A 21,220-nucleotide genomic window follows, 5' to 3' on the forward strand; every position below is an offset into this window, starting at 1 on the left:
TTGATTTTATGTGGGCGTTAAAGGATCAATCCTGATCAAATATAACACCAAGATTCCTTACAGTCTCACTGGAGGCCAAATTAATGCCATCCATAGTTAGTATATCCTTAGATCATTTGTTTCGTAGATTCTTCGGGCCAAGTACAATAACTTCAGTTTTGGTCGTGTTTAACATCAAAAAGTTTAAGGTCATCCACGTTTTTAAGTCCTTAAGGCAGTCTTGAATTTTATTTAGATGATTAATTTCATCAGGCTTGATTGATAAATATAGTTGAGTATCATCCGCATAACAATGAAAGTTTACAGAATGATTCCTTATAATATTGCCTAACGGAAGCATATATAATGTGAACAAAATAGGTCCGAGCACTGAGCCCTGTGGCACTCCATGGCTAACTTTGGTTTGCGTGGAAGATTCATCGTTAACACGTACAAACTGAGAGCGTTCAGTGATTTGTAAATAGGAATACAGATATGACTTAATGTTTTCATAAATATATTTTTCTCCCAGTGAAATTGGCATGGGACTTATTTGTACCCTCTCAAAGAACCGGAATCGAAAAGCAGAACCGGAATCGTTCAAATCCAAACGATACCCAACCCTAGTCGTCACAGTAGACGTGTCCATCAGCAGCCGTGTGTGACACAGTTAAATTCACAGTAGACTCTTGATCAAAACAAACATGTGGGACAATATCAGTTCCTGTCCTTTCATTGACTAAACCACATTTATTTGACTTACTTTAACCATCGAAAACATATTTTTATATTGGCAGGAAAAAATTCCTTCAAGGTCATCACACCTCAACTGAATAATGTACGTTGTAGTCAGCAGTTTAAATAAAAAATGTATGTTTGGCCCCTGCTTTGAATGAGAACCTGTGAATTTCAGTAGACCTGAACACTGATACATTTAAACCAGAGTACAGTGCAATACACTGCAGCCCTTTCATGACAACTTAAGACCTTGATCTGGATGAAGTGACCTTTATGAACCAGGACCGGCACGTAAACAGAGACACACTGAAAGTCTATCGCTTAGTTCTTGTTAACTTACAGTAGCTCGCTGTTGTATTCCTGACTGCTGTCTTAAAGGCCGTTCATTAAAAACATTGGGGGTATTTTGTTGGAAAGACCAGGTTACGGTACAAAAATGAAAGACCAATAATTACAATTTTTCAAACCTGTTAAGATTTCTTTCCTCTAAAAAGTACATTTTCAAATATTTTCCAAGCAAATATGTATTGCTCAACCCGGATCCAATCTTAAATCACAACATGACAACAACATTGCTTAAGAAACAATATTAGATTTTGGCTTGGGACAAAATTAATAGTATGGACGATGAGACATTATTATTTATTTCATTACTGACCTTATCGGTGTGATTTAAACATATTCAACTACACTGACAGGTTGATTTTTCTCTGTCAAAGTTGCATTTATTAGCTGTTGAGTCCCTATACACATTAGTGAGACACAAAGCAGGTTACAACATGGCGATGGTAACAAGTGTAAGGGGAGCCGGTAATCATTCAGATCACAGCAGGACACACGAGAACAGGAAGTCTGATTTGGGCTAAAACAGCTTTTCTAATCACACGGCGTCACTAATGGCTGCCAATCAGCCGTCTCTGGCTTTTTACAAGTGGCGATAATTACACCGACATTCTTTACAAGCCTTTTTCCCACTTTACAATCACTGCTAGAATAACACTTGATTATCCTGTTAGGGCTTAAACTCTGGAGCTTCTGTGCTCACTCCCCATGGTAGTGTTTGTCATCCTTGCATAACACATAAATATGAAGTTCCTGTTGCACCTTGTTTTTGGTTGAGTTTTCTTTTTGCTTTCTTTCCTCATCTGCTACCACCCTGCAGTCGTTCATGTACTTTATCACACATTCCTCTATATGTAGCCTGATAGCGAGTTATCAGTTCATCTGTGCTGCTGACAGCCACATATTATGGTTTAAAGAGTTTTTAATGACTTTCAAAGATATATCAGGGTGCAGTGCCACTTTTCTATAAGTCAACAAGTGACTGTAAAAACGATTGACTTCCACAGGTTGTTAAATGAAGTGTTTAGCTGCCTAATTTCAATGAGATGAATCAAGGCTGTCGAAAACAAATGTGAAGATTTGATTTGCATTAGCAGTTTCTCTTCCAAAGTAAATAATAATAACATCAAGCATGTGGATACAGTAACGCTACATTTGTTTGTAATTCAATCTATAGAGAGGCGAAGTCCGTCCCTTTCCGGGGGACCTCCATGGGACCTTATTTCGGAAAAACTATGTATTGAAGTCAATGGCGAGAGAAAGATTATCTTTCAATCCCGTTTGAATTGTGCCACGAATTACACATATGATTGACTTCAATACATAATTTTTCCGAAATAAGGTCCCATGGGTCGGAAGTAGATGGGCGGGACTTCGCCTCTCTATTGGACAAACACACTTTCTAATGTTCCATTATGGAAAGTATCAATATGTTTCCAGAGTATGAATGAGGCTTTGATTCATTTTTGTTGTTGTGCTGGATGCTTTTGCTGAAAACAACTAAACCTATTAGCCATAGGTGAGGCGCTGCAGTTTCAGGATGGATAAACATTGCATGGCCATTGGTAACTGGCCCATAGGGGCAGGATGAATCATTCCCTGAACACAACATGTTTACAGTAGCCGTTTGAGGACAACATACTGTAAGAAAAAGAAAAATCACACCTACTGGTTTGCAGTCGATACAATAAAGCCTGTATACTCTGAAAGTTTCATAATTTGACCTCTTGGCTTCCTGTGGCTTTGCAGGTATTTTTCCTCATAGCTGTGATTAAAGAGGCGAGAAACACATAAACAAGGCGTCTGCTGTTATCTGGACCATCGTAATAAAACACAGGCTACTCCCCCTTCCTCTTCCTGTTTGGGGGCTAATGGGAAAATGAGTCTCTGAGGAGCTCTGGCTGTTTTGTAATTAGAGCAGCAACCTTAGTGGTTTGTCAGCTCGGCCCTGTGTGGCTCAGTGTTGGTCTGAACAGGTTGGTTGTTGCGTTCTGGGTCCCCGGACGTCTCCGGGTCCACTGGTATGCTCATGTTTTACGGTGTGTAAACAGACAAGCAGTGGATAATGCCCTGCATGTTAAATGGTAGCAATGTTAGAAGAATGTGTTATTGCGTCAACCTTAGGGCAACAGTGACGTACACGTAGAAAAACATGACTTCAGAACGATATGTAAAACTTCCAGATTGGGGGATTTTCATATTCATTTGAAGGATTTTATGCATTATTAGTCTTTCTGAGATAATTGAACTGCCCTTGGTGTAGTTAGAGATTTCAAAGTCCTGACAGTTGTGCATTTTTAAGAAATCTTATGCATCGAATAGTTTGAGGAATTTACTATGAAAATTAAACTATTTTGATTAAAATGAAACCACATCAGTGTGTGTAAACATTATCCTAATATTGCATTTTCAAGGCAATATTAGGAGTTTAATAAAAGTCACATCTGTTGAAAGTACATTTTAAATAAAGACACATTACTTAATACATCATTATTTATATGTGTTCAAGATTGTGACTGCAACATCTACCGAGCAGGAAATGCTCGCAATAAAAACAACTTGTATTGTTTCTCAAACTAAACTTATATTTAGCCTTCTTGCCCTACAATTGATGTTGCATCTAATCAGACATCAACACAGATACTGATTGATAACTACAAATAGCTTATATTGTCTGATCCATTGAGACAGCACATGAGACAGCAGGTGTTTTATATTAATACTGAAGACCATAAATAACACAGAGCACAGCGCAGTGCAGCATGCTGGCTCTACCCGTCACCTTGCTCTTATTTCTGGTTGTTATCCTTGGGAGGGAGAGAAAAGGAATCAGGAAGCGAACATACTGTATCTTACTGACACCCAAGTGGCTCGGGCAGCTTTTCTCTGGATTCTGTCCAGGTCCAAAATCAAGGTTTGGGCACTGATCCTCTCCCTGAGAAACCTTGGTGGTCTAATCCTGGTAGTGAGATATAGATTACATGAGAGCTGTGTTCAAGGAAACCCAAGCTCTTTTGTCGGTATGTTACAGACACACAATACTAACCATCTAGTTATAAGGGTACTTGGAATATGTGGCCCTCTTTTCTACTGCTTACTCCAAATTACCTTATTTTGTAACCAAGCATATATTAAGATTTGGTTGTAAATGCTGTGGTGACTTGTTTTCTGTTTTTCTTAAACTCTTCTACATAGTTGGTATTTCCAAATTGTGTATATCCTTTGCCCAAATGTATTTTGACTACGTTTTTTTTACACAAGTGCTTTGTGCCAAAGTACATCCTTATGCAAACACATTCAGCTGTCAGTCATTTCTTTGCAGTAAACGCCCAGCTTCCTGTGGCACTGACCTGCAAATCACCACACATGATCACAACCATGGTCATTTGTTGACACATTCACTCCAAACACACACTTAACTATCGCTTTCGCCATTAAGCAAGGTGCTTCGAGTGTTTCGTTTTTCCACTTGCATTTAAGATTCAAACCATTTGTGAGGACCAAATGGTTTAAAAGTTAGTGGTAAAGTTGCTTTGTGAAAGCTGAGATTCTTATCAATGCCACCTGATCCACATCTCGCCCCTGGCTAGACTTTTCAAGTGCTCCCTTGTTGTTTAACACTCTTAGAAATATGGTTTCCTTGCTGCTTCCTTATCAAACAGCTCCTGAGGGCCTGGATCTGTTAACGTCCACACAAAGAGTCCCTGTTACATAATACCCCCACCCTAAGGGGTCTCTTATTGTTCCACAGGTCATAACCTATTTCTGTATTATTAAATAGATATTAATTGGATGCAACAACACTGAAAGCCCTTTATTTTTAAGTCTGCTGTGTGTGTGTCCTCCCTGGGTTAAAACTGTCAAAAGAAGAGATTGCTGCGTCTTTTTTTTCAGGAAGTTGTTGTGTGTGACTGCAAGTGCGTGTGGGTGGGGTTCCCTCACCAGGAGCACAGAGATGGTGCTGTCCTAAAAACACAGGAAGCTGCAGGGTGGGTTAGTTTGGAGGGTGTTCTGATTCAAATGAGAAACGATCGTGAGAACAAGTTTTCCCAAGTGTGTTTGTAGCCATGCATTTATTCTCATATCAGCGTGTGCAAACATAGTTGTTTGTGTCTGAGCACACACAATGATGTACAGTCATAACAGCATTTAGCATGGAGGTGTATGTTGTATGTGGTAGTGAGTGCATTGTATTTGTGTTTTGGTGTGTGAGAAAGAAAGCTAGAGAGTGGGTGCTTGGGACAATCAGGGTGGAGAGGAAATGGTGACACCCTGAGGGAGGGGAGGGGGGGATAGATAGAGAGAGAAGGGCTTTGGCTGTGGCCCTCTGCAGGAAAGAGAGGCATAGAAACAAAGAGAGAGAGAACCTGGGAACAGGAGAGGAGAGCTCGGCTCAGGTTGCATCCAACAAAGAGTTAGTCTGAGAGCAGAGGGGAGAGAGGGGGACAGCTGAGAAGATGGGGGGAGAGTGAAAGGTAAGGAAGAAGAGAGGGAAGGAATCAGCAAGGGACAGCAGGTGAAGGAGGGAAGATAGGAAAAGGAAACCACTTGGAGGAGGCAGAAGGTGAAAAGGGAAAGTTGGAGTAATCTGAAAGGACCAAATCCGTCCACAAACCCGGCTGGTGTCACGTTTCTGTCGAGCAGGTATCCTTATTTTCATGTTGTGTAATCGTGTGTGTTTGTGGTGTGTGTGTTTGCATGCTTGTACGCAGGGGGAAACGGATGAGTCAATACTCTTCAAATCAGTCAAATATCATTCTTGTCATCTCTTGTAAATGCAGTTATTCGTCACTTCGGCTGTGTGATCATGTGTCTGTGCGTGTTTGCTGGTCAGAGAGACCTTGAGAGAGCGGTTTCGAATAGAGACACTTAATGAGTGGTAAAAAAAAGAAGTGGATCCTGGCTTTAGTTCTGCAGTACTTCTATCTTTGTGGGGATCCATTTCACAACTAAAGAATGAGGACATGTTTTAAATAATAGGACAGATTGTTCATCTGGTCTCTTAAGAGTTAAGACCTGGTTTAAAATGTAAGGGAAGCATCGGGTTTATTTCATGGATAAAGTGAGTATTAGGGAAGTCAAAAGTCCATGCTTAATGAGCGTGACCTCATAAAGCGATATTGTGATGATTCCAGAAGTGTATTTTCTAATATAACTATGATTTTAAGTGAATCCGAGAGGGAGAGTGTGAGTGGTGTGTTTGAGTTGAGACCTTGTGCAGACCGGACCTCCTTTTGCCTTCGGTCTCTGCCAGCAGTGTATTTATCGTGTGTGTGTGTGTGTGTTCTGTGCAGGACAACCTGAGCGGGTTTCTTCGAGGCTGTGAGGAGTTGGGACTGAAAGGCTCCCAGCTGTTTGACCCTGGAGACCTGCAGGACACGTCAACACACCCCACTGCCAAGTAAGTCTTTAAGCTGCAGAATGAACTTGCGTCATCAGGTGTGTGTTTGCGGGTTGGGGTGTTTGTGTGTTTTATTATGTTCCTAAATATCATCAAATCAAAAATATCCAACACACACAAAGTGTTTAAATCATATAAAGTGGATTTATTTTTGTTGCACGTCTTTGATGTAAGGAGTCCATTATGCAATTGTAGAATACCTTTTAGTACAGCAAAACAAACTACAGGGCATAAGACAGCTAAGTGTTTGTGACAAGACGCAAGGGGTTTTAGGAGAATGTGGCCTCATTTCCATTTAGTGCTGTGATTAATACATAATGATGATTTAACCATAATAAATCCAAGCAAACGGCAATACAAGACAGATTTGTAGTTATCAAAATGCTTATGACAACCAATTTACTGAGTATAAACTAGATGTAATCTCATCTCAAGGTCAGTATATCAACATTTGGATGATGAAGGAAGGCTTGTATTTCACTAAGTGGATGGACTGAGTGTTAATTATGCACACATTCAATTGGGTCTTAACAGAGGGCTTGTCTGTATCACTGTCTGTGTGTCACTGTCTGTCTGTCATTCTCTAAATCAGACAATCACCCAGTTCACTGCCAACATAAACAACTAGCTGAGAGTCAATGGAAGTTTGTATAGCCTGTCAGTGGAGCAACAATACCATATCTGTCTGACACAAGTGGTCCCTGTCCAAACACACACTCACTCTGTGAACCATGACTCCTACTGTGTTGCTTGGTAACACAGACCGAAAGAGCATGCCGTTCTTAAATATACTGTGTGTGTGTGTGTGTGTGTGTGTGTGTGTGTGTGTGTGTGTGTGTGTGTGTGTGTGTGTGTGTGTGTGTGTGTGTGTGTGTGTGTGTGTGTGTGTGTGTGTGTGTGTGTGTGTGTGTGTGTGTGTGTGTGGTGTGTGTGTGTGTGTGTGTGTGTGTGTGTGTGTGTGTGTGTGTGTGTGTGTGTGTGTGTGTGTGTGTGTGTGTGTGTGTGTGTTGTGTGTGTGTGTGTGTGTGTGGTGTGTGTGTGTGTGTGTGTGTGTGTGTGTGTGTGTGTGTGTGTGTGTGTGTGTGTGTGTGTGTGTTGTAACAGTCCAAATGAAGCCCCTAGTTTAGAGGACAGACCTGTAGAGTCCCCCTGCCCGACCCTTGACCCCCAGATACAGATTAACAGATAACATGTGTTTAGGCTAAAGCCTGTCAATCTCCAATGAATCTAAACTAATATGCAATTTGTTAGGATACATTTGCAAATGACATTGTCTATCCTAAAATATGTTGACCGCAGTCACTCAGGATCATTCCCTGTTCTTCAATATGAGGAACAGGGCGAGATGTATTTACAGTTGCATATTGAACTCTGAATAGTGCAAAATCAGACTGACGCGTAAAGACGCTATCCAATGTCTAACCAGTCAGGGGACGGATTTATGTCTAGTTCAAGAAACACTGATGTTTATATCTTTGTTTATATAACTGTTTGTCACAACAGAGAAGGGGAGATGCTTCTTCATGCTACAGTAAGTGCAAGGACATTGATTAAGGCGATAATGTCAAAAAAGTGTCTTGTAATCAGAAACATGTAGAATCATTTGTTGGATGTTGTAAGCAAGCTAACTACAGCTGCTACCACACTCAGGAATACCACTTGAGACCAAGACACGGCCTGTAGCGCCTATAAGTAATTATATGATTTGATATCGTTTTGTGTGAACAGATGATTACAGTTTGTAAGGTCTTTTACTCTGTCAAAGAGTAGTTTGAACTTGTGTGAAATTGACAGGCCCGATATGATCGGTACAAATGGATAATACAACAATAAAAAAACAAGAAGCAAAGCTTAATCTTAGCTTAAATCAGTGGTTCTCAAACTTTTTCTGTCAGGCCCCCCCTTTGGAGAAAGAAAAAAGTCGGGCCCCCCAAACACAAATAGTCAGGCTCAGTGGCGGCGCCAGAGATTTATTTTGGGGGTGCTGTGGGGTAGCTTGACGTTTCATAGAGGGTGCTCAAACATTTAGGGTTTCTCATCAATGTACCGGGCGCTACAGTGGAATTCTCTACTGCAACACTCTCCACACACACAATGTACCCGCGACTGTTACAATGAAGGCTCGATATCAGCTCACGGCATATAGGTGTAAGCAGGGGTAAAGTATATTTTTATAGGTGGTGTGTGGACCTCACATAGGGGGGTCCAGGGGCAAGCTCCCCCGGGAAGATTTATAAATATTGAAGTTAAAAGCATCGATCTGGTGCACTTTGAGAGCAACATGAAGAGATCTATGGAAACCTCTCTCAACACCCATTTGAAACAGAACTGGAAACAGATTTACTTTTTCTTTATGGATATTTTACAAATTACTCCCTTTTAAACTTTATTCTTTTTTTACTGTCATATAGTATTTCATACCTGTTTTTCATTTATTCTATTTTTGTATAACTATAATGATCATATAAACGTGTGCCTCGGAAATAATTGTTTACATTAATGGTGACCAAAACGTTTGAGACCCACTGAGATAACACTGAGAGAGTCCTTTAGCTCACTGAGCCTCTCAGTCTGACAGGAGAGGGCTCTCCTCCACTTTGTTGTTAAAAAAACTCCTTATATCCGTTAGCGTAGCTCGCTAGCACCAGAAGCTAACAACAACGATCTCCGGTACCGGTGCGCTCTCTCTCTCTCTCTCTCTCTCTCTCTCTCTCTCTCTCTCTCTCTCTCTCTATCTCTCTTCTCTCTCTCTATCTCTCTCTCTCTCTCCTCTCCTCTCTCTCTCTCTCTCTCTCTCTCTCTCGCTCGTGCACGCACACAAAATAGCTCGTTCCACACACACACACACACACAGAGCCGAGCTTTAATGAAACACAGAGACCCAGACGTAATAGTACTGTACTGTATCATATTATTTTCGAATCAATAATTGTTCAAAATATGATATTTAAAAAAATAAAAAAAATTGTAATAACTATTTTTCCTCCTGGTCTCTCGCGCCCCCCCGGTCATGCCTCTGCACCCCCCACTTGAGAACCACTGGCTTAAATGAATCGTCTGTCTCTCTCTCTCTCTCTCATCAGGAACATTTGGGTAGTCTATAGTTAGTACAGAGTCATTGTTTTACAGGTCCTAAGCTGTTTCCAGTTGTTATGTAACCCTCTGTCGTACAGGATGCTATGTTCCTGCAGCTTGTACACATGACAAGAAGCAGTTACGGTGCTTCTCACCCTGAGTTTCTGGACAGGTGTTTACTCATCTAGGAAACGGCGTTTGACAGCGTGGCGTAAAGACGGACAGGTTATGATACACTATGAGCTCAGGCCTGAAATATCTCCTCTTCCTCCGTGTGAAGCAGATCTATTTCCAAGATAAGTGACCTTTTGCCAGGCAGTCCACGATAGGAGAGGAGAGAGAAGCTGTGTTTCCATTCAGCTGTCCAACCGATGTTACGCAATCTTTTGAAATACTACGAAATATATATATATATATTCTGTCAGTTTGGTAGAACAAATCAGGCAAATCAGGAATTCACGAAAACACGCCCTCCAGGATTTCATTCATCTTCAGCTAAATATAAATCTTCTTTCTTCATAAAAATCTCTCCATTTATTGTGTAAAAGTGTTATCAATTATTGCAATCTTTTCTAAATGTACACAGTTTCCTTGTTTAATTGTCATAATATTTTCCTGTTTAGACCCTTAACTTACATAAAATATCAAATACTTATAGTTGTTAAGATGAGTTCATTAAAACAGATTTAGAAAATAATCCATATGTTTTCTATGTTTCTCCAAAATCATAGCGAGGCGAAGTCTACTTACTTAATCTACTTACGACCCATGGGACCTTATTTCGTAAAAATGATGTATTGAAGTCAATGGAGAGAGAAAGATTATCTTTCGATCCCGTTTGAATTGTGCCACAAATTACACATATGATGTTTGTCAATCTTAAAAAATCATTTCCATGTAAAAAAAGTCACAGTTTGTCGTAAAACTGTTGAAATATAAGACTATGAAAAATACGCAACTGGAAAGACTACAAATCCCAGAATCCCGCATGCTAGCATTTTCACCTCGTTTAAAGGTGGGGTAGGTAAGTTTGAGAAACCGGCTCGAGATACACTTTTTGTTGTATTCCATGGAATGCTCTTAACATCCCGATAGCAATGAATATATTAAATGCTTTGACAATAAATCCATAAAAAATGTCATCTGTGGAAGCCGTGGCGCTGTAAAATGCACGACCAATCATCTGAGCCGGCCCGGCTAAAGTAACTGGATGGCCTACCTGCCTGTCAGCCTTCCATCTGTGCACAAACTTATCTCGTGCCCTCATTGGTCGTGTGCGCGTTCGTGTGTGTTGGAGGAGGGGCTCTGTAAGGAAGTGGCAGATTTCTTCCGGCTGTGTATTTTCAAATTCTAGCGCACTGGAGCTGGTTTCTCCAAAATGACCTACCCCACCTTTAATACGCCTCATTCTGAAAGAAGAAGTGAAATGTTTCAACGTGACGGCCGTCTTGGTGTTGGTGCGAGACGGGAGATGTAGTTCATTGAGCGGTTTCACACAAAAAAAGTGTTACTTCACATTTTTACGACACATTTTTATTTTTTTGACTTGCAAAATTATCTTTTAGATTGACAAACATCATATGTGTAATTCGTGGCACAATTCAAACGGGATCGAAAGATAATCTTTCTCTCCCCATTGACTTCAATACATAATTTTTCCGAAATAAGGTCCCAGGTCCCCCGGAAAGGGAGGGACGTCGCCTCTCTATTGTGCTGATAACAAAGTGGTTTTGAAACTGTACATCTTAGACATTTTATTATTCTGTTATCAATCATACCGTTGGAATGAAATCATGGAAACTGACTCAGAGACAAAGAGAGAGACAGAAAAAAGGAAAGAGTATAATATGATGATCTAATACCTTGTGGAATCTGTCCTTCTTTCTACAAGGTAACGCAGAGAAAAGCAACCTGTTTGTTTAGTCGGCTGACAGAAAGAGTTTACAGATCCTTCCCTCCAGCTACTTTCACCTTGCTCCCCTCCACCTCTTTCAACCCTCTCTTTCTCAGGTCATGGAAAACCCATGCAACTGCAATTTAGGTGTCACTTATGTGTTGAGAGATGTAAGCGTTGTGACCCTCAGGCCTTGGAAACTAGTTATCAGCAGTGTCATAATGTACTATGAATTCAAAACTCAGGCAAAAAAACACTTGCTCATTATTTTCTCCTTTGTATGAATGCGTCTTACATTTCACGGTTGCTGCTGTTGTGTCTTTTGTCTTTGACAACAATATTATGCAATCACGTAACGAAATCGGCTTTATAGTTAAAGATCTGTTTTGTTTTTCATACCGGGCCATACAGGTTCCATACGAGGAGATGCACGACATCCTTCTTTTACTTTGTATCCTCATAAGATCATTTATTTTCAAAGATATGTGTGTGTGTTAACGAGGATCCCCTGAAGCTACAAAGCAATATACACAGTATCGTCTACACAGAGAAGGGTGTTATGGGTAATCGTATACCATCCATCCATCTTCTCCCGCTTATCCGTGGTCGGGTCGCGGGGGTAGCAGTTCCAGCAGAGAGCCCCAAACTTTCTTTTCCCTGGCGACATCAACCAGCTCTGACTGGGGGATCCCAAGGCGCTCCCAGGCCAGCGAAGAGATATAATCCCTCCACCTGGTCCTAGGTCTACCCCTTGGTCTCTTCCCAGCTGGACGTGCCTGGAACACCTCCCTAGGGAGGCGCCCAGGTGGCATCCTAACTAGGTGCCCGAACCACCTCAACTGGCTCCTTTCGACGCGAAGGAGGAGCGGTTCAACTCCGAGTCCCTCCCTGATGACCGAACTTCTCACCTTATCCCTAAGGGAGACGCCAGCCACCCTGCGGAGAAAACCCATCTCGACCGCTTGTATCCGCGATCTCGTTCTTTCGGTCATGACCCATCCTTCATGACCATAGGTGAGGGTAATCGTATACGTAGCTCTTAAATCTTGATCAATGGTGTCATGTGTACTAACGGTCAAACAAGTTCATTGGTCAATTCAGCTCTGTTAGGAGGCGTGTTACTTACTGCTTACTTAAGTATAAAAGATAACATGTTTACTCTAAAATATGATTTATTGTCCCTATAATGAGATCAATATTCCATTCAAGCAACCCTTCACCCATACATAGCAATAAGCTCCATAGAAAGGATGTTTCCTATACAAGTTGGTCTACTATTGAAGCAATTCGACATATCCGAAAAAATGATTTGTTGGCTAATGAGGGAAGCGTTAAAACCAACATATTTTCCATCTGACCAAATCCTGCAGAAAGCTGCAACTAGCACCAGGAAGAGAAACAATCCCCCCCCCCCCCCCAACCCCTGGCTCCTTTTTAAACCATTATCACTTCTAGGAATGTATTTTTCTCCTGTAAAAGTGACATTGGCCTGGGCATATTAAACACAGAATGTAATTTACTTTATTTTGTGTGTTGTAACAGTTTCAATGTCTGAATATATATCTCTGCTGATGTGTCTCCCTATCTTAGTCTAGATAGAAGTCTGTTTCCACGACACTAGTGTGTATCAGGGTCTGTTTTACAACTGCTTCATTCCTCTTCCCATTTATAGCTTCAAGTGGTCATCCACATCTTTTCATGTTGGCAGCATCCATGGCGCTAAGTGTCCACTGCTGTGGCGTTTCTGCTCTGCAACTCCCAGAGTTCACTTGGCAGTCAAAACATGTGGCCGCCACTCTGACATCCATCTCCCCAGACGTGCCGTCGCAGAATCATTTGTCTTTTGGAATGATGACCACTGCTGCAAAATGTTCGATCTAAGGGAGCCCTTGCCTTCATACACCGTTAGCTGAAGTCAAAACGGCAGCCAGTGACTAATACTGCTGGAAATATCAAATAAATACAGCACCAAACAACAAGCTGGATCCAGAGATGCAAGTGTGGAGTCTTGCAGTGTGTGACTGCAGATTCCTCCATGCTGTTTATTCAATGGTTTTGCTACTGTTTGCACATGATGTGGGAGTTTGGTTGCTTTAAAAGCGGTCTGCTGTTATATTTATGCAAGATATTTCAGTAAATATTCAAAGTTGCTCTCGCGTCTCACTCCGTCTCTTTCTCTATCTCCCAGGGGAAGTGACTGCAGCCGAAAACTCAAGAATGTAAGTGATACTTCTGCATTATAGCGGGATCCTTTGTTTGTGTGCTAAATGTACGTTTGGTTGTAAACTGTTATTATGGTCCAGTGTTTCTGTTTGTGCTGCGGTTGTCACTCTGCTTTTATCATGTCAGTTCCAGTTATGCTCACTTTAGAGTCAACTCCATGTAGTAGTGTATCTTGTATGTCCTGTTCTTAGTGTGCTAGTCTCACTTAACCGTATAAAGCTTTTCTACTTGTATCTGTTCTTTCTGTTTTACTTTACTTTCCATCTATTCTAACTTTTAGTTGGTTGTCCATCCTTTTGATCTGTGTCTATCATTTCTGTTTGTTCTTACTCTACGTACTCCAGAACTTCAGATGTACCCATTATTTACTTTATTGTGTGTCTTTACGTATTTTAAAACAGCTTTATTTTTTGTGAATTGGATCCAGGTTAGTTATTTTTCTCTCTCTTTAATATACACTGAACAAAAATATAAACGCAACACTTTTGTTTTTGCTCCCATTTTTCATGAGATGAACTCAAAGATCTAAAACATTTTCTAGATACACAAAATAACCATTTCTCTCAAATATTGTTCACAAATCTGAAAGAATCTGTGATAGTGAGCACTTCTCCTTTGCCGAGATAATCCATCCCACCTCACAGGTGTGGAATATCAAGATGCTGATTAGACAGCATGATTATTGCACAGGTGTGCCTTAGGCTGGCCACAATAAAAGGCCACTCTGAAACGTGCAGTTTTGCTTTATTGGGGGGGTCTGGGGGGGTCCGAAAACCAGTCAGTATCTGGTGTGACCACCATTTGCCTCACGCAGTGCAACACATCTCCTTTGCATAGAGTTGATCAGGTTGTTGATTGTGGCCTGTGGAATGTTGGTCCACTCCTCTTCAATGGCTGTGCCAAGTTGCTGGATATTGGCAGGAACTGGAACACGCTGTCGTATACGCCGATCCAGAGCATCCCAAACATGCTCAATGGGTGACATGTCCGGTGAGTATGCTGGCCATGCAAGAACTGGGATGTTTTCAGCCTCCAGGAATTGTGTACAGATCCTTGCAACATGGGGCCGTGCATTATCATGCTGCAACATGAGGTGATGGTCGTGGATGAATGGCACAACAATGGGCCTCAGGATCTCGTCACGGTATCTGTGCATTCACAATGCCATCAATAAAATGCACCTGTGTTCGTCGTCCATAACATACGCCTGCCCATACCATAACCCCACCACCACCATGGGCCACTCGATTCACAACATCAGAAAACCGCTCACCCACACGACGCCACACACGCTGTCTGCCATCTGCCCCGAACAGTGAAAACCGGGATTCATCCGTGAAGAGAACACCTCTCCAACGTGCCAGACGCCATCGAATGTGAGCATTTGCCCACTCAAGTCGGTTACGACGACGAACCGGAGTCAGGTCGAGACCCCGATGAGGACGACGAGCATGCAGATGAGCTTCCCTGAGACGGTTTCTGACAGTTTGTGCAGAAATTCTTTGGTTATGCAAACCGATTGTTGCAGCAGCTGTCCGAGTGGCTGGTCTCAGACGATCTTGGAGGTGAACATGCTGGATGTGGAGGTCCTGGGCTGGTGTGGTTACACGTGGTCTGCAGTTGTGAGGCCGGTTGGATGTACTGCCAAATTCTCTGAAACGCCTTCAGAGACGGCTTATGGTAGAGAAATGAACATTCAATTCACGGGCAACAGCTCTGGTGGACATTCCTGCTGTCAGCATGCCAATTGCACGCTCCCTCAAAACTTGCGACATCTGTGGCATTGTGCTGTGTGATAAAACTGAACGTTTCAGAGTGGCCTTTTATTGTGGCCAGCCTAAGGCACACCTGTGCAATAATCATGCTGTCTAATCAGCATCTTGATATGCCACACCTGTGAGGTGGGATGGATTATCTCGGCAAAGGAGAAGTGCTCACTATCACAGATTTGAAAAATGGGAGCAAAAACAAAAGTGTTGCATTTATATTTTTGTTCAGTATATCTTTCTCTCTGTTGTTCCATCTTCCTTCTAATCATCACTTGTTATGCTCCAAGTGTTTTTATGTTCAAATGTACTTCAAACACAATCTTGTCCCTTCTCATAATGCTGCTTTAAGTAGAACACATATACTTCTAGCCCTGCCCACTCTGCAGTCAAAGCTATTTTCTCCCCCCTCCTCCCCCCCCCTCTGTGATGCTGCTGTGCACTGACTGTACAGTTAATGTGTGGAGCTGCAGAGCCGGCCTGCTAGCTCATTTAGCTGACGACACACAGGGACTCTCAGCCACATTAGCAGCGATAGCAAACGGCCCACAAACTCCCAGCAGCTGCAGGCTTCAGCCACGACCCGCTCACACACTATGGATCTCACACTGAGGACATAGCAGCTGGCACTGCAGCACGTCACATATTGAGAGGTGAAGGACCTGCATTCAGAACAATATGCTGATTTAGCGATGAAGGTGTTGTTTAGCAGATTGGACAAAGTAAAAATAGAGCATTTGCATGGATGCGTGAAATATTGCTGAAGTCACAAGATGACTGTGTAGCAGTGCAGGTGTGAACAAGAAAGTGCTGGTAGTGCATGTGTTTGATGACTAGTTTGGAGTATGTATGTACACAGGTCTGTGGATTGCAGCATGCATGCACTTGTGTGTTTGTGTTTACATTGAAGGTGCATTTGAGGTTATGTCATGCCCTTGTGTATGCATCAAATCAAGTTTTATTTATATAGCACATTTATAAACGATGTTTGGTCGAGCCAAAGTGCTGTACATAAAATAAAAATAGCCTACAGTAGAGACACTTTACAGCAAATACAACAGCACAGATTGTTCAGAATATCAGTATGAGAAAAACGACACCCTCTGTCCTTAGACCCTCTGTCCTTAGACCCTCACATCGTACAAGGAAACACTTCCAGAGAAAACCCACAGTTTAAAGGGAACATGGGAGAAACCTCAGGGAGAGCAACAGAGGAGGGATCCCTCTCCCAGGACGGACAGACGTGCAATAGATGCCGTGTGTAAATCGAAGAGATAATACATTTTACAGCATATAGACCGAATGTTAGGAAATGCATGTGTCTGTAATAAGAAGATGAATCCACGAGGATGTCAGGATGCATCACCAATGCGTGTGTGCACATGAAACAAAGAGGGGATTGTTGTTTTTTCGACAACCTCTTTGACAGGTTTTTCCACATCTGCCAGGTGAGACTGTTGAAACTGAAGAGTGTGATGTGTGCATGACCTCACTGTCAGGCCCTATTCACAATTGTCTATCATTCAAACTCCCCTGACGTGTTTTCTTTGAACTATTGCATCTTAGTGCTTGTATCCAAGTGTTGGTTTTGGTACAGTTGTTTGTTTTAATAATAATAATAATATATTAATTTTATATAGCGCTTTTCTGGACCCAAAGACGCTTTACATTTGGGAGGGGGGGTATACAAACAAAACAAAACAAAAAAACAAACAAAACAAAAAAACATAACAGAAAAGCAGTCAGGAGGAAGTTGATTAAGAGGGGGGGGGCTTTATAGATAAAGAGTTGAAAAGGTGGGTTTTGAGGCGGGACTGGAACAGGGTGAGGGACTCAGACTCACGGAGTTCTTGGGGGAGTGAGTCTAGGTTAAGTGTTGCTTGTTTAAATCATGCAGGGCAGTGGTGGCATATTTCCGTTCAGTTTATGCTATTGGGATCATTGTGGATCAATTTGAAGCATACTGGTCTGTGGCTGAAATACCTCTGGAGCCGACCTACTTTTATGGGAGCTGGCACAGATATTATCATTATACTCGTGGTGACAAAGATGCAATAAAATAAGAGAGAGAGAGAGAAAGTGTTGCTTGAGCACAGTTCTTGTAGATGAGTGGTTTTCTTCTACTGTGTGGTAGCAAGATAAAATATGATCTGCATGTAATTCATATAAGCAGAATGCTATGTAGTTTAGATCTACTTTGGAAATGGTTTTGGTCTGATTCCCTGTGATCTGGTGTCCCTGATTTTGAAGTGATAAAGCATTAAACCTCTCCCTCCTGTATCTTAGGGGTGTTTATTTATTTTTTTATTCATTTATTTAACAGGGACAGTGCACATTAATGAACATTTCTGTAAACGTGCCAGAGTTAGCCAAGAGGCTATTTTTCATCTGTAGTCCCTGGACAGATTTTAAAAGTCAACCTAAAACACATTTCATTTTAAACAAGTAAATACAATACATTTAAAACATGCAACAGACATTACTGGGATACTTAAATAAAACAATTTAAAATACAGAACATTAAAACAAAAGAACATGTTAAAACACAGGCAGCGGGTTGTAAGGAGCAGAAGATTGGGTCAGTGTTGGCAGAGCTGATTCCTCACTAACCATATTTTGAGTTTTGATTTCAATACCACTTTGACATCAGCCTTGAGTGTCTGCCTGTACTGATCTCTCTGCTCTCCTAAGCTGTTAATTATGCATTTGTTTTGATGCTCTTTGCTCAAACAAGCTCCCCGCTCCACTAAACAAAGACATGCGAAGCCCACAAAACAACTCAGTTATGCAATACCGAGGCTTAGAGCTTTACAATATGTTGTTTATTTTATCGTTATTGCGATGACAACATGCGTAATAAACGCATCGCGAAAGACTGCAATACACTCCACAATCAGCAGTCATTTTTCTATAGCCTCATCCCTACTAGTATGGCTCATTCTGTAGTTAAAACAATGCATTTCCCTTCAGGAAACATTACATAATCACACAGAAAATGTGTTTTTCTTCTTCTGAGCAGCAGGCCAGCTCATTTACTCTTCTTCCAAGACTGTTTGAATGGCGGCACAGAGTTTTTACATTGACAGTGTGCCATGCTGAGTTCCCCTATCAAAGCAATCCCTGTGGAGTGCCGGTTGACATGGACACAGTAAATATAGCTGGGTGCTAAAGGTGCAGCGCTGTGTGATCTCCCTGTGGGCACAGCGAATCTGTACATTCTGCATTTAAGTGTTTCAGCTGACTCCAAAGAGTGTTACACTGAATGCAACAAGGTTCACATTTAGCATTACTTTAGCTTACAAGAAAGAGTCAGAGCAAAGGAACTGCAGCCTCCTTCAGATCTGAGTTTACAGGGTTTCTGTGTTGGAAGGAGGTGAGATTGACCTGGAAGTGTTTGCACTCAGGGCTAAGGAAGCTAACATGCTAATATGAATCACTGTGACTCGTGGAGGAAATGTGCTTGGGACTCGTTTCAGTGTCAGAACAATGGCTCAGTCTTGTCATGTTTGTGCAGGTTAGCTAACATGTAACATCTTTGGAATGAAATGGATTAAAATTACCAGACATCCTGCATTGTTACATATGACATTAAGAAGACTGGAACAAATGTTACATGTTATCCTAAATTGCTAGAGCACGGACTGAACGTCCACTTGATTGTTTTACACAATATATTTCAAAAATAACCACATTTTATGCAATTTAATTTATTGTGTGGCACTCATTGGTTTGGATTGGAACAGCTATCTCAAGCTTCCAACCAACTCGCTATATTCACTTTAAATAACTCCATTATATCATTATGAAGACTTGAGCCTGCACTGAGGAACTGTCCTCAGGATCACTGGATCATGGGCTTAAACATTTCTATCTCTCTTTCATGCATAAGATAACATCTGACGGGTCATGATTTCAGTAGCATAGAATGCTTTGCACATTGTTTTCTTCACAGAGTACCTCACTATGATATCTGCATGTTTTTGTTCTTTGTAGGTTCTGATCACCATCTACTGGTTGGGTCGTGCTGCCAACGGCTGTACCTCCTACAACGGTCCCACGCTGGACCTGAAAGAGTTTGACGGCCTGCTGTCACAGATGCGAAAGGTTTGCTCAGTCATGTTTAGTCATTTTTAGCCTCAACAATGTCCTGAACATCTGAATATAAACTACAGGTATCATTCAGTCACTCGTTGATGCTGGTGGTGGATTAAAAATCTCCTAGCAACTGTAGCTGGTATAAGTAAAGAGAGGCTGTGCTTCAGAAATTCAGACCTAATGTCCCGACCAATCGCACAAATTATACTGGACAACTCCTTTTAGGTTGCATTAAATGATAGTGTGTTTTCTAAATGGAAAATATATTTCTAAGAAATCATCTCAGGGAGTTTAAAACACCCCCCACCCATGGTCTAGGGATGACCTCTGTCATGGCTCTTGTGTGAGTTATCTCAATCTGCTTCCACTCCTTTACTGACCCAAAGGTCTTTTAATAAGATCCAAAAACGCACATACGGACACACTACGACACCCGCTCATAACCATGATGTCACCCCGTACCATTTTTTCCACAATATGACGTTTGCTGTTAAAACTGAGACATCTCTGCCAACTCAGCAGAATAACTTCCCCAGATGTTGCTACTGACCAAACCAAAGCCACGTTTCTATGAAACCAAAAAGAGATTAATAATAAAATGAGATCTGAAAATCAAGGAAAACTCATCAGGTTCACACATTATAAACGGACTGCGTTATAACTTATACTTATGCAATGGAAACTAGACCTTTTCATTTAAAAAAGAAAATGATTATTAATGCAAGAAGCAGGTGAATTGTGGAACCAGCTGCACTTTTCTCTGCTCCATTTATTCAAGTGGTTATCTGCTTTTTTAAATGAATTTGAGTAAACAAACCTTTAATAGCATTATTTAGGTTAGAATAGAATAGAGATGAAACCCTCTTCAGTGATTCCCACAGCATGTTAATATGGGGGTTAATGGGGCGCCCCCTTGGTCGGTGCCCGTGTGTTGGCTCCCAGAGTACTAACTTGCCAGCTGGAAGTTCCTGGTGTCGATGGCAGTGACCTGCAAATTTCAGTTTCCTGGATGCCACCTTGTCACTCAGCCTGGGTAGCCCACCAGGACTAGCCCCGCTCCTACATTTTTGAGGAGATTTTTTTTCACGCACCCCACCCCGAGTCGGTCCCCCAAAGTATATTTCATTTCTGCGGGAATCACTGCTCTTTAATGGTCTCACATGCAGAGCACACACAGTGAAATGTGTTCTCTGCTTTTAACCCATCCTAGCACCAGGAGTCTAGCACTAGGAGCAGTGGGCAGCTATTGCACAGCGCCCGGGGAGCAATGGGAGTGAGGGGGGGGGGGGGTGTCCGGTGCCTTGCTCAAGGGCACCACGGCAGGGCAGGAGGTGAACTGGGACCTCTCCAAGTAGCAGTCCACACTCCATATTTAGGTCTGGTCGGGGACTTGAACCGACGACCCTACAGCTCCCAGTCCAAGCCCCTACTGACTGAGCCACTGCCGGACAGGTTATAGGCATATGCAACAATTTGCATAAAGATGGGCTATTGATGGGCTAATGAACCTTGATCAGTGTTTTCTATGCAGCTTTACTGAACAATGGCATTGCTACATGAAAGAAAGTTGAATGTGTGTTTAACAAAGAGATAAGTGAGACAAAATTCTGCGTCAGCACAGCTGAGCTGAAAACATAACATGGAGTCTGAAAGAGGTTTGGGAGTTGCATAACCAACGTTCCAGGGTTCAGGAACAGGAAGTCTTTT

General features: G+C 41.8%; 1 protein-coding gene across 13 annotated transcripts in view; it reads left to right on the top strand.

Annotated features, from left to right (window-relative positions):
• Positions 1–21,220, top strand: part of LOC117535094 (LIM and calponin homology domains-containing protein 1-like) — a 124,665-nt gene that overhangs the window by 60,972 nt on the left and 42,473 nt on the right. For 11 of the 13 annotated variants that reach the window (XM_034199405.1, XM_034199407.1, XM_034199411.1 and 8 more), the window contains exons 5-7: positions 6,354–6,460; positions 13,618–13,648; positions 19,412–19,522. In XM_034199405.1, the coding sequence (XP_034055296.1) occupies positions 6,354–6,460; positions 13,618–13,648; positions 19,412–19,522 (249 nt within the window). Of the gene's footprint in view, positions 1–5,541; positions 5,704–6,353; positions 6,461–13,617; positions 13,649–19,411; positions 19,523–21,220 lie in introns of those variants that run through there. The other 2 variants (XM_034199416.1, XM_034199417.1) reach the window with 2 other exon arrangements.

The sequence above is a fragment of the Gymnodraco acuticeps genome, unplaced genomic scaffold, assembly GCF_902827175.1.
Source record: "Gymnodraco acuticeps unplaced genomic scaffold, fGymAcu1.1, whole genome shotgun sequence".
Classification (NCBI taxonomy): domain Eukaryota; kingdom Metazoa; phylum Chordata; class Actinopteri; order Perciformes; family Bathydraconidae; genus Gymnodraco; species Gymnodraco acuticeps.